The following is an 18429-nucleotide window of genomic DNA, read 5'->3' on the forward strand; positions in this document are numbered from 1 at the left end:
GGTTGAGCAGGCCCTATGAATTAACAGAAAATTTCCAATAGTTTCTCTGGGAATTTTCTCCTTTTTCGAAAATTTTTACAAAGAGATTTTATAAGACCTGGGACTTGGTAAGCAGTATTGAACGAAACGCGTTGATTGCTACACTCATTAGCCATCAAGGCTTTGTTTTCTTAACTTATATCAGGTAACGTTTTCTATTGGCGAACACTTATTAATACCACAAGTGTCTATGTTCGTCACGGTTCAATCAAACCGACAGAAATTTCCTCAATTGACCTACATTAAGCAAGATCTTTCTGTGCTAGCCTTTTCTGGATAGCTGTAGCAGTACCAGATGGAATTTCCAAGGATCGATTGATAAAAGTCTTGAAAAGAGATTGCATCTTTCTGGCTTATCAGACCCGCAAATCGAGAATCAATAGAGACTTCTGCTATAATCCAAGGTAATGTAAGGGTCATCATTAGATTGACAATGCTTTTGTTGTGATCATCTAAACGAGCTTTTGGTATTCATTGAAGTCCTACTGGTCTGTGATGCTCAATGCACACGAATAACGCGTGGTAGCTGTAACTATAAAATGGCCCTAACGACCAGGCATTCGTTCTGCTGTCCTAGAGATGTGGCTCATTTCTCAGGGTCGCTTTCTGCGGCGTCCCCTCCTCTCTATCGTTTCAATCAAGGCAGCAAGAAAATGGGTAAAATTTCTTATACCAATGCGTATTCGCAGAAACCTTGTAAGCTGATACAGTCGCTTTGCGTTTATTAGCACAGGATATCTTATACGATGGGAATGGTATGAAATAAGTAGTAATATTCAAGCAATGTGCGTAGGGTCAAAAAAAAGCGCCAACAGATTTCGGCTGTGCACTCGTTGTTGAGACGCGCGGAGGACGCTACTTTATCTCTCTGGTATTTGGGAACTTAATGGCAAGCACAGCCGATATTGGTTTGAATTTGATTTGATGTGGGAGGCCTGAATCTGGCGCGTGTTTCTTCGCCTTAAACTAACGTATGGGTAATTCTAGCTAAGCTTATGAGATATCGAGTAACTCAATCACAGACTCTTTGGATCCTCAGTGATCGGTATGGGTGAAGAGCTTCCATGAATTGTGAATCTCTCGCCAACATGGCCATCGTTTGTTGCTTTAATTAGACGCAAATGTGCTGGAATTGCATCAAAACTATTGGCGAGAACCTTGGCTTTTAACCCTGTAATACGCTAGTTTCTGTTTTTACTGGTTAAGTTGCATTCACCAACAGCCGAACTTTGGATTTCTTCTTAAGTCGTGTCTGTCTGTTATCACTTGGTGAGCTATAAGTGTGAGTCATCGATGGAACAACGCGTTTCACATTCCATCTACTCTTTACCTTTCGCGTAGAGTTGCATTCGCTTGGTGAATTTCCTAAAATATGTCATGAATGCTTCAAATTCTACAATCCATATCTTCAAGAATCAACTTGAAACAATTCGTTGTCCATCGTAATCTAAAACTAGTTTGTATCGCTAATCTTTTCGCGCGTTATTTCGATGTGTTAAGCTTTTTCGTAGACAAAATAGCGAAATTTTAAGATACCATGTTATGTGGTTTGCGTCTTTGTGGATAGCAAAGAGTTCTCGACAGCATGGCTTATTTTTACCGAAATCGTACGTATTAATATAAGTTATTTGAAAAAATATTCCCCAAGCATTCCACTCTTAAACCATGGCTAATCTTTACCAAAAACATCCTTTGTTTTCTTTATTCAAGGTATTTGTTTCTTTGTTTCAGAACCTTTGAATTCAAAGCTCAATTCAGAGGAAAGCAAGATAGGATACAGTGGACATTCAAGCAGCTTTTCTGGTTAGTATTTGAAAGGAAAGAATCGACTTCCTAAACTCTTTATACCTTTGAAACCGCGATTTTTTTTAATCGCGCAGTTAACGTATGTATTAGCTTTGCCGGGGATTTTATCGGAGATAGCCGTTCTTTATTCCTTCTTTTCACCAAAACCGTCTCCTTGAACGGGTTTAAACAAACTTACATATCTTGTTCTGTCTTATTTGAAATATGATGAATTACTGTTGACAAACGGTGTTGTTTTGCTTGGTTTTGCTTGAAGATGCTAGTTGTGGAAACTGCAGCATCGCATAGTGATTCTTACAATCCGCTGTACAATCTGTCGTCTCACTAATATTTCTAGTATTATCCAACAACCAAATAATCCATAATTAATAAAATAATAATGGGTCTGTGATATAATTTTTATTCCATTTTAGCCGGACAAGTAGTAATAATAGTGAAATATAAAGGTTCTTGATGCAAAGTGATCTGCAGACCCGTGGCGTGACCTTGCACAACGAATAAAAACAATTCAAGCACACAAAATGTTTGTCGGCCACTTTAAGCTCGCTTTTTTCCTTTCTAATTGAAAGTATGTCTATTATTCTGTTTGCTAATATTTATCATTATTGTTTTTAAATCATTCATGATTAAAATAACTTTGTTGTTTGATAGATTTATTCCCTAATTGGTTAACAGGCAATATGAATACTAGACTCCATCTTTTGAACGCATTGTATACTATTGTAACATTTTTTCACCATTTCTTTTCCAAATATTCTAACTTACAGCGACCAAATAACAGCCAAAATTTCCGAAACGGAACGTTTACTTAACTATATATGACCTAAATGTCCAAGATAGGACAAGATAGTTAAAATATAATAATACAGAATCTTTTGGAGCGAAAATGAGTGTTTTGAAATATTGTATGGCATGTTTGATGTCTGTCATCTTATCTTGGAGTCATTGGGACGATTTATTAAAAAAATCGCTTAGAAGTTGTCCATGAAAAAGTTAAAGGTCTCAACGACAGACGACATTAATTAATGTTGTACATTAAGACCACAATTATCAATTATGGCCATAAAATACCCCAAGCGTTTCTTATTTCATGGTTTTTCCTTACTCAATTTGCTTCTCTGACTTTTATTTACCTTTACAAAATATGCTTTTAAATCTGTTGTTGGACACCATAAGTCACAGCTAACTACAGCTTTAAAAACCTGTTAGAAAACTCGTTTTTAGTAATCTCTATTTTCCTCCCCTTTGTGATACAAGAAACACGATAATTTGTCACGAAAATCAAGCATTTTTTTTTCTTTTTCTCCAAAACATTGTCTTTAACCTCGAGAATATAATTCGCTTCATATTGTTTTATTTGAACTTGACAAGTTTTAGATATTCGTCCATGTATAATTTTTTGCTATTGTCATTGCATAATTATTTTGTACATATATTTTGATACTTTGTACGCAAGAGCTTAACCATGCTATCATAGAGTTTTAATTTCGCTTTTGACGTAAAGGAGTTAAGACGGATTCTTATAGCGGAAGCCAGTAAGGTTAGGAAACTAAGACAAGTTGTTTCTTAAAGACACTTATCGACACCAAAATATGATACAGAAAAAGAAGAACTTAATCTCAACAGATATCGTGCTGTTTATAATGCACTACATCCTGCTAGTCTAAGTGTTTTTGTGACAAACTTCACGATAAGTTAATATTAAATTTTTCACTCTGAATTCACTGAAACAAAATTAATATGCTTAATAACGATCGAAGAGACCCCAGTAATTCCAAGTAGAATCTTAACTCAGTAAAAATGAAACCTAAATGTGTGAAAAAATAAGTAAGGCTCACTTATTTACGTTAAACTTTTTTCTTGTTTTTTGAAACTCGTAGGCTCTTTTTAATTATGCTAAAATTTGATATCGAGATGAAAAGAAGGTCAAGAGTCGTTGTCCAGGTGTTTTGATATATTATTTGTCTATCTTTTCTCATTTTGAAGTGGTTTCTTATCAGTTTTAAAATCCTCTCAGCTGAGAAGAGTGGAAAAACTACACTGTCGTTACTGTCAAATGGCTTCCACTCGTAACTAATCAAAGCGCACGAAAATAATCACCATCCAATCACAATCAAGAAAGAAACCATTTGAGCCGGCGTCATCCTTTCCGTATTTCGTAGTTATAAAGATATCTAAGACTCCTGTTTAAGTGAAAAAAATAAGAAAATCTGGTTGAAATGACGGATATTTTATTACGATTACGAAAATTAAGGTTTTTTTGTTTGATTTTTCTCAAGAAGGGCGTAAAGTTAAAATCATTTTCCCCCTCATAGTTCTGTTGACGCGTTTGCCATTTCTTTTTTTCCCGCTCATTTTCTTGGTCCGACTACAGGGAGCCCAATTTGGACGCAAAAAAGATGACATTGAGATTAATTTGAGATGGGGAACAAATTACAAACTTAGAAAAGTTTTGTATTTTATTATGATTATTATATTATTTCGGGCGGAGAAGGTAATCTAGTACCGAAAAGGATCCTCGAATCAAGGGTCAAGCGATGTCAAATCCAGGAGTCGAACCCGAGACCCCGGAGCAAAGTTCACTACCGTCGCGCTTCCTAATGTACGTAGTGCTAAACTGAAGCCAGTACTAACCAGTTTAACCGGTTTTATTCCATCAACAGGTCCATCATCGTACATACCAGGACCACTTGATGGCAGCTTGTATGCCCAAGTCGACAAGAAACTTAAAAAGCAGATTCGTTCTTACAGCTTAGACAGTGGCATTCACTCAAGGACGTCAAACGGTGTGGAACTACTTGATGGAAATGCTGTCCTAAATAAAGGCTATGAACCAAAACACGATCCACGTATCCCTCAAGAAACAGCCACTCTGAACAGATATCAATACAACAGAAATTCCAACAAGCTGAATTCCAACGGAGACGTCGCCATGGAACAGGATTTTGGCGGGAATATTCAATCAATCGATAAACTTTTAAAAGAGCTTGGAGAGTGCTCTGATCTTTTAGATAGTACTATACAACAAGGAAAAAACAAGTCGACACCGTTAACGTTTGAAGAGCTATCCTCTGCACCGATACAGAGTGCTAAGCCAGAAACCACTAAAAGTCTAAATCCACCAACACCTCTGAGGAGGACTGCAAGCTACGGTGCGACGGAGAAGTACCACGAGCGACATGCAGTGCCGGCAAAAGTGGCGAGAACGCAGTCAAATAACCAGAATGGACTTGATTATTACCGTAGAAATCCTGAACACGGGAATAATTGGAGCCCAAGCTCACCTCAAAATACCAGTACACCGAAAAAGCTACATCAAGCGCCAGCTCTAAAGACACACGAGAGGTCGTTGTCGCCGACGTTCTACGCTTCGAAAGTCGTGGTTCCTTACAAGACTAAAGTAGGCCAGTCCTACGAGGCGGGAGACGAGAAACCTGGAGTAAACGGTTACCAAGACAACGATATCTTGATCGGAAATGCTCCGGTGATGTTTAATGAACATAACGGTAAGGGAGGGGTGGGTGCGGCTCGTTCGGATATTAACAATAACCCACCGAAGTCTGCACAAGCACAGAATGGCACTTTAGAAGACGAGGAACTCAGACCCGAGGATGAGATTCCCAAAAAGGGGACTGTAGCCGCAAAAGTTGCATATTTAACAGAAATAGTTTTTCCTGCCCTGCCTCCGGCGCCGCGCAACCCGCCTCTGAAAGGCACTGTACCAATGCCTGGCCTGGTCAGTAAGTCACCGTCTGATATCTCTGACGAGATTTCTAAGCACAATGCAAAGTCTCTTGCTGTCGGGGAACTAAGTCATAGCTCAAATACATTATATATTGGCGGAAGACCGCAAAAGATCTCAAATACCAACCCTGGACCCAAGGATATGTCGGACAGTGAAATGGACCCGGAGTTTGTCGGGAAACTTAGAGCCGCGAGAGACAGATCTGACTCCATTGAGAATGCAGGTACTGCAACGTCCTTTCCACTTTTCCTATCATTCATTTTCGTTCTTTTTCACTTCATACGTTTCTGGATCATTCTGTCCGTCGTTAGTTTGTTCGTTGGTCCGTTAACGTTCGTTAACGTTCGTTCGTTCGTTCGTTCGTTCGTTCGTTCGTTCGTTCGTTCGTTCGTTCGTTCGTTCGTTCGTTCGTTCGTTCGTTCGTTCGTTCGTTCGTTCGTTCGTTCGTTCGATCGATCGATCGATCGATTCTTTCGTTCGATCGATTCTTTCGTTCGATCGATTCTTTCGTTCGTTTTGTCTTTTTATTCTTTCGATAATTCTCATTTCTTTTCTTCCATTCATTTTCCTACTTTTCTTTTCCCATGACAACTTAACGAGTTCTTTCACTCGCACAGGTTCTGCTTGATCGTTACAAAAAATGTAACACCTAATTCAGTAATAGATAGATAGATAAACTTTATTTAACCACGCTAGCATAAACACCAAAGCTGATTTCCAATACGGGCGTGCATATAAAAATCATAATTATGGCCCCGTCCACACGTATCCGGAAAGTTTTGTATTCGGAATTTTTTTTTTGCGGATACGGGTTGCGTCCACACGTGTCCGGAAATTTTTGTATCCGTATCCGGAAATTTTCGAAAACGGTCTCCAGAGTGGAAATTTTCGAATACGCTCCGAATACGGATACGTGTGGACGGTCGTATCCGCAAATTTTCAAATACGCTGACGTAAACACGATTTTGCGCATGCTCAATAAGAAAAACTATCCGTCAAAGGAACTAGGCACTAGCGTGCATCAGGGCGGATCTAGTAATTTCTGGATACGTGTGGAAAGTGAAAACGATTCGAAAACGATTGGAATACGCTGCGTGTGGACGCGAACATTTTCGTATCCGAAAAAAAAAAAAAAAATTGCGGATACAAAAATTTGCGGATTCGTGTGGACGGGGCCTATGATTTGAGGAGTTTTTTCATTGACACATCTCATTTAACCAAAGTAATTTATTACAATATGTTTACGGTAACCACCATATTACTAATACGCGCACGGTGTCTGTTCCAGTAATACTTAAAATTCAGACTATTGCGAGGCTTTAGTATGGTATAATACTGTACGTATGGTACTTCATGTGTGGTACGAGGACCTCGATCACCAAATGCATTTATTGGTAGGAATAAAATAATGTACAACATACGACGTTCCTACCTTTCTTCAATAGGAAGAAAATTTTGGTAAAAATGCTATCCAGTTCACTACTCGACAACGTTAAAATAGAATCTTCAACACTACATCTACTGATCATTTTGGGGTTGATCATCGAATGCACTTTGAAACATCGTATTCCGGAGAGCCTCAATGTCGTAGAAATTGAATATCTCGAACGTGGTTTATTTTAAAGTCAAGATATCATATTGTCATATTGTGGTCAAACATCCAAGCTTCCACATTTTCTTTTGTTTGATGCATCTTTGGTTTGCACTAAAACAGACGGACAATATAATCAAATCGCATTCTGCTTAGCGTGTAAAGAATGAGTTTAAAATTCAAGTTGTGATGAGTCTATTAGCCCTGCGCGTCAGCGAGGTTTTGTGTATCATTTACTGTGCTTGAAGGTTAGAATTTATGTGATGATGGCAGGTATGAGATAAGAAGGTGTTGTGAACACTAATAAGCGCTATTAATTACTAATAATAATGCAGCACTTTGATTTGCCGTTTACTAAAATATATATAACCTTCTTTCTGTTTCTGTTTGTTTTCGCTTTTATTCGTGCTAACGCCTTACAATAATTCTAAATAATAAATCTTCTGTCGACTACTAACTTGTTTGTGTTTATTGGAACAGAAATCGCGAACAAGATGTTGGCGGATCGTGTCACTGATAAGGAGAGCTCTGATGAAGGCGTTAGTTCAAAAGCAGACACCGAAGAAAGCGAGACAGCTGGAAGTGCACCAGTATTGTATGTATGGTCATTCCTTTATTAGTAATATAATATATAATATATAATTAGCAATTATTCGCCGAAGGCGAAGTGAATATCGGGGAAGAGAGAGTTTTAGATTTACGTTCACGGCAAACGTCAAACGTCAGTTGACCAGTAAAAAATTCTTTTAAATTACTGAAAAAGAATCGCAAAAAAGTCCAAGTAGTAGAAAAACAAAAGAGTATTTGCGCTTGGTCAGAAGGTTTGTAAAAGGTAAAGTAAAATACAGGAAAACTATGAAAACGTGGTCACGTTTGCCGCTTGCGGGGAGAAAAAAAAGTCAATCTAAAACTCTCTAATACTTACCGAGACGCGAGTCTTTGAGCAGCGAGGTCTAAATAATACGACTCGACGCAGTTTTTTCCTCAACCTCAGAATAGCTAATAGCACGTGTGGAATCCTACAATTTGTCTCCACGACAAGATATGGTTGTGATGAATTCAAATCAAAGTGTTTCCATGAAGTCGTTGGTAAACACAAAGTTTTCAAAGGCACGTTCCTATAAAATGTCATGAGAACGCTTCGATTGACGTACTGCAAACCGTGTGCTATTGCGAAGCACTGTATTCACATTTTTTCTTTATCTTTTAAAAAAAATTATTGATTCATTTTAGTGTTCATAACGCGCCAAGAGAATTTACGATCGGCCAACCAATCACCTTCACCATACCGGCTGAGAAAAGCCAAGAACCAGCCCAAGGTGAAAAGACCCTGGACTCGACCACGGGCCTGTTGCGTGAAGGCCGAAAGGATGAGGATGATGGTTATGCTCACGTGGAGGACATACAGGCAGCGAAACATACAGCCAGGATGGAGGAATCTAGACCGAGGTATATTTAATTCTATCGTCCTTGTTTTACAAGGGGAAGGACTAGGGAGAGGATACCTAATGGTTAGCAAACCTGTGGCCCTCGTTCAATCATCGAATTGCAATTTAGTCAGGGGCGGCGGAAGCTGAAAATCTTTGCCCCCCTCCACCAAACATTTCGTGGGGGGCACGTCCCCCCGGTTCCGCCGCCCCTGTTATGGATTTTTTGCGGAAGGAGGAAAACTGGAGAACCAGGAGAAAAACCCTCGAAGCACAGGAGAGAACAAACTAGCACTCTACTCAGATATGATGGCGATTCTGGGGATCAAGGTTATGATGTTAATCTGGGGGTCAAAAAAAAATTAAAAAAGTGCATAAAAGAGTTTGGTTTTGAAATTTGAGAAGAAAAGTCTTTTGAATTCTTTCTTTTTTTCCGATGGCTTCCGCTTAGGTTGTCGAAACGTCAGTCACCACCAACAACAGTCTTTCTCAAGACTACACTCGCCTGGACGATCAAATTTCACAACAAATTTCAAACCATTTACTCTTAAAATTCTTTTATTTTGAGCCCCAGATCTAGAAATAGAATACGGTAAAAGCGAGGGGTCTTTCCCATGACAATGATTTGGAATTCTTTTTTTAGTATGATTCCGTCCATACGCTGCGATCTCATATTCGTGTTTTCATATTGCAGCCCGATAGTCCTATCTAAAGATATTCACAATCAGCCATCGATGGTGGCAGTTTTATCGTCTGAACCCGATCAAGGTGCCCCTCCTGTTGAAGCTCATGCTATCGATGGGATTCTATCAGAGATGGCAGACATGGAGTAAGTGGAATGCATTTTCTTTCTTTGTTTGTTCGTCCGTCTGTCCATCTGAGTTTACTCTAGTCTCCTTAGACGTTTTCTGAGTTCGATAAACAGGATGCATTTGGGTCTAGCTTCGGTACAAACATTATCATATAAGGAATGATGAACAAAAAGTGTTTGTACCGAAGCTACACGACGATGCACCACGTGCGCTATCTCAGAAAAGCTTTTTTGCAGCCGTGCTTAGTGTCGGTCCTAAACTTCATCCCCCAAGAACGGATGCAAAAGGGACAAAGTTCACTCACTACCTATTACATTTAATTTTCTAAGCACACAACTCAACTCACATAAATGTTGATTTTGCGGAGGGAGAAAAAACTTCAGCAGGAATCGAACCCGCCACCCGACCTGTAGGACTCACAGTAGTGAAGGCGGCGGGCAAACCTTTTAACTGAAAAACAAATTTCATTAGAAGTTATTGTTATTTTTAAACGTTTTAGTACTACCTCCCATCTGGCAAACATTGAGAAACCTCAAAATCACCGCTCCGGCAGTGATTATCGTCTCATAATTACTGGTCGCTCGACCAATAACAGCGCGCGAAACTCTATATTCAAGTCTAAAATGATACTAGATAGAAACATACATGGATGGTTAATAAATAATCAATAAAGCGCAGTCACACAACCTATTGTTGAAGTGGTTGGCACACGTGAACATCATCATAGCAATGTTTATATCCGTCCACCTATACACCTAAGTCCAAAATGGCGCACGGCCGGGTCAAAACGTGGTATTTTTACAGTAATTTCTTATGATTTGATGCCGCAAAATTGTTGCGCTCCGAAATGAAAGAAATACAGAAAGAGTGAGCAAGTGTATACTTTGCATTGACACAATATTATTTGATTTGCATTTGGCCCTAGATGCGCCATTTTAGACTAAGCGTATTAATTTTTCAGGCTTGAGATGCCAAGAGGGGACGATATTCCAGGTGATAACACAGGTAGACCAGCCACTCCTCAAACTCCTTCATCATCTGTGTCTGGACCCTTCGATAACACCCCAAGGAAAAAGAGATCCCCATATCACTCAGATAAGGGATATGGATCAACGTATAGCCTGTCTTCTGAGGACTCGTCTAATGGTATGGACCATGGCATGTCATACATTACAAAATATTTGAAATATCCCCCCCCCCCCCCCTGATTGGCTGGTAGCTTTTGTTGTTTTTGTTAATGTTGCTTTTGTTGCTGCTGCTGTTGTTATTGCGGCTGCTGCTGCTGCTGTCTTTGTTGTTGCTTTTGTTATTACTGTTGTTATTGCTGCTGTTGTTGCTGCTGGTGCTGCTGTTGTCGTTGTTGTTGTTACTGCTGTCGTTGCTGCTGTTGTTGCTGCTCTTGATGTTGTTGTTGTTGTTGCTGTCTTTGCTGATATTGTTGCGATGCTGTTTTTCATGACGACATTAAACTGCCTTGTGTTGGTGGCATGTAAATTGGGTGACATGTAAATTGGGTGACATGCACTACTACGGCACTCTCTCTCTAACTGCTTTCTAGATCGATACCCGTCTGAGCAAAATATGTGGTTGTAGTTTGCTGGATGCATTTTTCTCTCCCTTGCCAAGAGATGTTTTCTCCGGGTCCCGTTTTTCCTCCCTCCGTAAAATAAAAATGTTACCTGAGTGTAGTGGTATTTGTGGAGCGAACATCGCGAGGAAGCCCCTTGCGGGGAGTGATGGTTGTAAGATATTACAAGTTTTTTGTACATGCCACTTATAACAGCGGCAACATCGTCCTATAGTGACAACGAAAAGCTCAAAAGTTTGAACGTTTTTTTTTAAGTTTAACATTTTGAAAACTGCACGCATGTCTAAAAGGCATAAAATGACTCAACAAATTCTCAAATTATTTCTCCAGCACGAGGAAAAAATGCAGTGGATAGCTTTAGTTACCGAAGCATTCTTCCTACTGTTTATACTTTGTTTTACGTCACTGAATTTGCTTGTAAAGCCAACTAAATGTTGACAAACACACGATTGCTTGTTTTTTGGATTACAGAGGTGTTTATGGACAGCCCGCCCGCTCATGGAGTCAAGTTTGATAAAGATAACTCACAGTTTTGGTACAAACCAAATATATCCAGAGAACAAGGTATTTAATATTACCTACGACTAGTTTAAAAACAGTCTTTAAAATCAGTCTCTAAGCAAACTGACTTAAGTTAATCTCAAATCTGCCATCTTGTGTTTATTTTACTCTACACCATTGCTTTAACATCGCTTACTATTCAATTTTTGTAAACGTGAAATTCAGGGTAAACCTTCCAGATAATTTGAACTTTAAGTTGATAAAGTTTAAAGAAACCGCTTGCAGATTTAATGAATAGTAATGTCTGTTACTGGCTAGACGAAACATGGTTTTCCTTTTTTAACTTAAAAAAAAGATTATTACAAATATTATCTGTTCGGCTTTTTCTCATTATATAGTGTTTAGAATTAATACTTTTGACTTTCTGATTCGTTGTATACAATGAAATTAAAGTCGGTTGGTCAAAAATTGGCAAAATGTTAAAAATATTAATATATTAAGGTATTTGACACCAACATCCCACTCTACAAAATGATGTTGTCAACAACATCATCAAACAAGCTTTCACGAAAGCAACGAAAACAGCCCAGATACTGAGTACTGCAGAAATTGAATTCAGAGCTAAATTCCAAGAAAAATTGGGGAAAATTGGCTGAAATTGGCTTGAGATGTGAAATGTTTGTTTGCAATGAAAAGACTTTAGATACGGGCACCCTGTGTGCTGAGTGTGTGATGTGATTTCGTGCTATTTGTTTAATTTGTTAACCGCTGACCGTATTGAAGTATGAGCGCTTTCTATTGTTATTTATTCATAACTTGTATTAATATTTGTATTTTAGCTATTAATATACTAAGGGATAAAGAGCCAGGATACTTTGTTGTACGAGACAGTCAGTCGTTTCCTGGTGCTTATGGTTTAGCGGTTAAAGTGGCGGTTCCTCCACCTCACGTGCTTCAAGGAGATCTGAGTAAGTTGTGACTCTGCATGAACCATTCTATTGCGGTGGGCTATTTTATTCCTTTAGACCTTGTGGTAAAAGGAGGGGTTTTGTTGTGTTACCAACTGAAAAGACTACCAAAGTGAATGGACTATTTCGACGATACGACGGCCGTCTTGCCAGGAGGCAAAACAAAACAAAACAAAAAAAAAGATGACGGAAAGTGATTAGCGTTTCGTGTTTTTGTCTTTCTTTTATGGTTTCAAAAGTAATAAGGCAAATATCTGTAGAGTTACAAGCACTTAATCTTATAACCAAACAAGTTTGGATATGCAAATTGAAAATCAAGGGTGGTGTAGCAATAATACACTTACCTTTCACCTCTGTGGTCTTGGGTTCGATTCCTGGACTCATGATCACATGCGATTAGAGTTTGTTAGGTCTCTCCCTTGATTTACGAGTTTTTTCTTCGGGTTCTCCAGTTTTCCTCTCTCCGTAAAACGTAACGAGCTAAATGCCAATTGCATCTGTGAGTTAGCCGTGCCCTGACGTTAGTCAGCCCTGATGTTGTTTCAGGGTATCGATAAATTGTGAAGCTCATTGAGGGAAATCTTTTTTGTGATGTTCTTTCAGCTAAAGTTGATTTATCAAGCGAACTGATTCGACACTTTTTGATCGAATCCACCAAGAAAGGAGTAAAACTCAAAGGAATCACGAATGAACCAGTATTCGGTGAGTAATCTACGAACTACATTCCTACTCAGCCTTCTTAATAGTATATATTGGATGCTAGGCTAACATGAAAACACAAAAGAAATCACACTTTTTCTCGATGGATTTGTTGCATTACTTTTGTATTTCCAGCTTAGCTTTACATGCAAGACAATTTTAAAAAGAGTCCATTACGCTGTGGTAATAAGGCCAACAAAATCGCGCAATTTGTGTGCAACATTTATGCGTTGTCATTGCGTTGCAAGTTGCACAGCAAATATTGCTCGTATATCTGCTCCGCGCGCATTAAATTTGCATTGTTGTAAAAGAGCTATTTTTATGCAATTTTGTTTCACGTGGCAAGTAAAATCACTCTAGTCACGTGTCTCAAAGTAGACGATAGTCAAGAGAATGACACGTGGTCTAAAATGGAATTTTTTTTCTATTTCGCTAATTATTTAAGGGCCAATTTAAAGGCCATATTTTTAACGTGGCCGCCTCTAAATGACGGGGGGGACCGACGTCCCTAAATATTTGATTTGATTTTTTTGATTTTTTAAAAAAATATAGGGTTAGATTTTCCATACTTATTTTCCCTTATAATATCCTTTTTTCACTGTTGTCCTTTCAGGGAGTTTGTCAGCGTTTATTTTCCAGCATACGATCACTCCGCTGTCTCTACCAATCAGACTCGTCATACCCAGCGAAGGTAAACCACCATATATGCATATGTATATATGCCTGTTGTCCTCGACGCAGTAGCGTGCATACCATATATCCGTGAAAGACGCTGTAAGAAACTTGCACAAATTTGCACAAATTAGTAACCTCAGTAAACCGTAGACCTACAAAACTACTTTGCACTAATTTGTACAAATTTGTTTTATTAATTTAGTTAGTTTTTTAACGTATATAGAGTGAAGGCATTTAATCCGTGACAGAATAGATATAAGACTAATACACTTTAGTAGTCCCTAATTCCATTGTTTTCTTTTGTGTCTATTTGACTAGAGTGCAAACAATTAATCCGCTGAAACACTAATTACTAAATAGTACAAAATAGTGCTAATTGAACAATAGAATACAATGGAATTTGCATGGACTTGTGCTTTTAGTGTCACTAAAGTTTCACGGATATATTGTTTACACTCTATTACACGTTGAGGAGTATTTTTTATTTCACGGGTTAAATGCCTTCACTCTACCATATATCAGTGAAAAACTTTGTAAGAAATTGCACAAATTTGCACAAATTAGTAAGTTCAGTAGATCTCAGTAGAGTGCAAACCGTATATTAGTTAAATAGCACAGAAACTAAATAGCACCAAACACATCTATTTCTATTGGTTTCAATAGTTTCATTGGTGCTATTTTGTACTAATTAGTTATTTACGGATTTATTGTATGCGCTCTACTGATTATAAGCAATTTTTCCAAGAACTAAAGCAAAGCAAAGCCAAGCTACTTCATTTAGAGAGCATGTGACTTGAGTGACTTTCACAACTGATAAACTTATGGCCCTCATTGTTGAACGTCTCTGCAATAAATGGGAGCGGTTGCAATATTCTCCCGAGCCAGGGCTCATTTAGGAAGTGCCCGAAGGTGCGCACTTTACTCCCTCAGACTATCAGTGCTCCTTATTACGGGTATTTAAAGCTAAAGCTACACAGAACAGAGAGAAGTTGAAACAGACATGAAGATCCTGAGGACTGAACCGTGGACCTCTAGCTCTGGAGGCTGTGCACTAACCAACTGAGCTACGCCTGCTCCTATGATCTGTGCCTGCTATTGGCCTCCCCCTATCCTATCCTATCCTATCCTATCCTATCCTATCCTATCCTATCCTATCCTATCCTATCCTATCCTATCCTATCCTATCCTATCCTATCCTATCCTATCCTATCCTATCCTATCCTATCCTATCCTATCCTATCCTATCCTATCCTATCCTATCCTATCCTATCCTATCCTATCCTATCCTATCCTATCCTATCCTATCCTATCCTATCCTATCCTATCCTATCCAATACGATACTGTAGCAACTGACCTTGAGGATTGAACCGTGGACCTCTAGCTCTGAAGGCTGTGCACTAACCAACTGAGCTACGCCTGCTCGAATGAGACCGCCATTTTACTTGGTTATCCGAGACATTGCGATTCTAACCATTTGCAAATATGTTTTAGAACAAAGGTGTTGCACCTTCTATTCAGATATTTTAAGACCCTGAGGCTTGACCACGAACCTGAGGCTACCGAGCGGCTATAACCGAGTTAATTAATGTATCACTAGATCAAACAAGCCATTGAAATCATCTTTCTTCCTGCTAGATCTTCTTCCAGGAACAGACCAGCCAGATGGAAGGGTGAGCTCGTCATCCAAGTCACCCACTACCGATAGTAAGTGATAGAATAGACGGACAGCTTAACCTTACTTATAATCCCCAGTATAATTATATTCTGCTACAACTTGAGATTAGGCGTTACTGAACGTCCTTGTATATAACCCGTACAAATCGCCTAAAGAACTGTGAGATAGCCACGCCCTGGCTTGGATCTGCCCAGAGGTCGTTTAAGGGTGTGATATGTGCGTTAGCCGTGCCCTGACTTTGATGAGCCCAGAGGTTGTTTCAGGGTTCGATAACATTTAGTATCCACTTATTCTTAAGGGATTAAAATGTGGTCTGGAAAATGAAAACAATTTCATTAATTCTTTTTAATGCAATCTTCGCAGCCATGAAACTGATGTTCGTTGGCGAGTGTAGTGTGGAGATGTTATCTGGAACATCAGCCATCCAGAAGACAGTAGAAAGTCTACTTGCTTATTCTGCCGAGCCGAAGTTTACTTCAGCTAGTTTTAGAGTCACGAGGGAGGGCATTACTATAACAGATAACGAAAGAAAGTAAGTGCGTAGTGATTATTATTAGCGGTGATAACCATTTCTATGGGAAACCATTTCAATGTTACACCATGTCGTACTGCTGTATATATGTGCTGTAAGTCAGTACCGTACGTTTCCCACTCATACGATAACCATTCCTATGGGAAGCCATTTCAATGTTACACCATGTCGTACTGCTGTATATATGTGCTGTAAGTCAGTACCGTACGTTTCCCACTCATACGATAACCATTCCTATGGGAAGCCATTTCAATGTTACACCATGTCGTACTGCTGTATATATGTGCTGTAAGTCAGTACCGTACGTTTCCCACTCATACGATAACCATTCTTATGGGAAGCCATTTCAATGTTACACCATGTCGTACTGTATCAGGGGCGGCGGAAGCTGAAACTCTTTGGGGGGGAGGGGGGCCGGGGGGGGGGGGGGGGGGGGGGGGCACTGAAATATTATATTTAACGCTATGTGATAATGACCGCTGTTTTGTTTGATTGCAGACGCATGCGCCGTAAAACTATGACTGAGAACCAATATTTTATGGGGGCCAGGCCCCCCCAAAAAAATTTCGTGGGGAGGGCAAGTGTCCCCCGGTCCCCCCGGTTCCGCCGCCCCTGCGTATATGTGCTCTAAGTCAGTACCGTACGTTTCCCACTCATACGATAGCCATTCTTATGGGAAGCCATTTCAATGTTACGGCATGTCTTACGTCACATTGAAGGATTCAAGCGTATGCCATATTTTCTTCTTTTTGCAGGGTTTTCTTTAGAAAACATTTCCCCATGAATAACGTATTGTACTGTGGAATTGACCCCCTGGATCACAGGTAAAAATAGTTTTTAAGGCTGCTTTTACACGGTACAGAACGAATTTTCAACCGGTCAAAAAGTTGTACGTTTAGGGGTTCCGTTCACACGGGACTGAGCTATCCCAACAAAAACTCGTACGCCTAGCTGTGCAAATTTGGGACCGGTTCCGTGCTAACAAGCTTAAACAGAACGTATTTTTTAAAGAGACGGTGTTGGAATTGAACATTTTAGTTAGTGGAGATCTAGGACTCTTCTTAAGAAAAGGGAGAAAGGTTATCAGTCTTTACATTTAGCGATACCAACGTATTTTCACACCATCAAGTAACAAGACCTCCCGAACTCCTAACCTACTTCCTCGTCCGTGAGAGGTGGTAACTGGTAAAGCCGACGGACAAGGCTCTGGCAAACCTTTACTTGGTGCTATCAACCCTAACACAGTGCATATTAGCCAGTCCAAGGTTGAGGAAAACCTGGGTCGAATTGGCTTTGCAGTGCATTGCGGGGCTATTACAAGAGACGTTTTTCCAAGATGGCGTCTATTCCTAAGACAGCCCCAAAGTGCAATGCAAAACCATGCAACTCGACCCAGTTTTTCTCTCAACCTCGGCTAATTAATAAGGAAACTGGTGATGAGAATATTAACCATCTTAAGAAGGCCCCGGTATCAGCCCTATATACATCACGTAGGTGTAACGGGGTGATGCTTATGAAGAAACAAGATAAGAAAAAACTTTTGAGCCTAACTTTACATTTGTCTGTTTATTCCAGGTGGGATCTGAAACTGTCATCCTATAGCGGCAAATCAAGGTGAGGATATGCTACCTGGGGAGGGGGCAAGGGAATTAGATTAGTTAAGGAATATCAAGCACGCACGTCTCCGTACTGTGATATAGTTATAAACACGCTGGAAGCTGTAGAGAACGAGAGAAGCAAGCTTAGGAAAACAAGGAGAAGTCGAGTGTTCTTTCTTTTCAAGTGCTCTACATCTCCCAAGGGTGTCTATATCACAATACACAAACATGAGTAGCAGTTTTATATTGGTTTTATAAAATATTTTTGGAGAACTTTGGCGTGTCTCTGTCAGGGTAGACAGTCAATCAGAGCGCAAGTTATATTTCAAATATTTTATAAATGAGTGTAAAATGGCGCACGTGTCTATATGCTGTGATATAAACGTGCTGGGAGCTGTAGAGCAGGAGAAAAGTCTTAAGCTATGGACACGCATTGCAGCATTGCGCGCAATGTTGCACTGTTGCACCGTGTGTCCGTGCCTTTAAAAAATGTTGCTAAAGTGATTGGTTAACTAATGTCGGAGTCAGAACCATGCATGTGTCTCTGTTCTACAACATCAAAAAAAACTGACTATAGTCAACACGGACAAATCAAGGCGTTTTGATCAGTCTTGCCCAGCAATAGACTTTATATATCTTGGCGCAATGTTTTTCCATTCCAGACCATGTGTCATTCTCTTGAAAATAAGTTTATTTTTTGAGTCGTATCCATATTCATGTGTCTCCGTTAAACAAAGAAATGATACTCTAGGGAATGACTCATGGTCTGTAA

The 18429-nt window shown here is 39.5% G+C and overlaps 1 protein-coding gene across 1 annotated transcript in view; it reads left to right on the plus strand.

Annotated features, from left to right (window-relative positions):
- LOC116292063 (tensin-3) overlaps positions 1-18429 on the plus strand; it is a 47473-nt gene that overhangs the window by 28014 nt on the left and 1030 nt on the right. The window contains exons 21-34 of the mRNA XM_031699302.2: positions 1771-1842; positions 4509-5813; positions 7662-7776; positions 8415-8630; positions 9303-9437; positions 10382-10566; positions 11480-11572; positions 12349-12477; positions 13081-13179; positions 13790-13867; positions 15488-15556; positions 15891-16059; positions 16815-16883; positions 17635-17673. Coding sequence (XP_031555162.1) covers positions 1771-1842; positions 4509-5813; positions 7662-7776; positions 8415-8630; positions 9303-9437; positions 10382-10566; positions 11480-11572; positions 12349-12477; positions 13081-13179; positions 13790-13867; positions 15488-15556; positions 15891-16059; positions 16815-16883; positions 17635-17673 — 2773 coding nt within the window. The remainder of the gene's footprint in view (positions 1-1770; positions 1843-4508; positions 5814-7661; positions 7777-8414; positions 8631-9302; positions 9438-10381; positions 10567-11479; positions 11573-12348; positions 12478-13080; positions 13180-13789; positions 13868-15487; positions 15557-15890; positions 16060-16814; positions 16884-17634; positions 17674-18429) is intronic.

The sequence above is a fragment of the Actinia tenebrosa genome, unplaced genomic scaffold (assembly GCF_029948245.1).
Source record: "Actinia tenebrosa isolate PJP-AT-01 unplaced genomic scaffold, QUT_ActTen_1.0 PGA_scaffold4__44_contigs__length_22323623, whole genome shotgun sequence".
Taxonomy (NCBI): Eukaryota; Metazoa; Cnidaria; class Anthozoa; order Actiniaria; family Actiniidae; genus Actinia; species Actinia tenebrosa.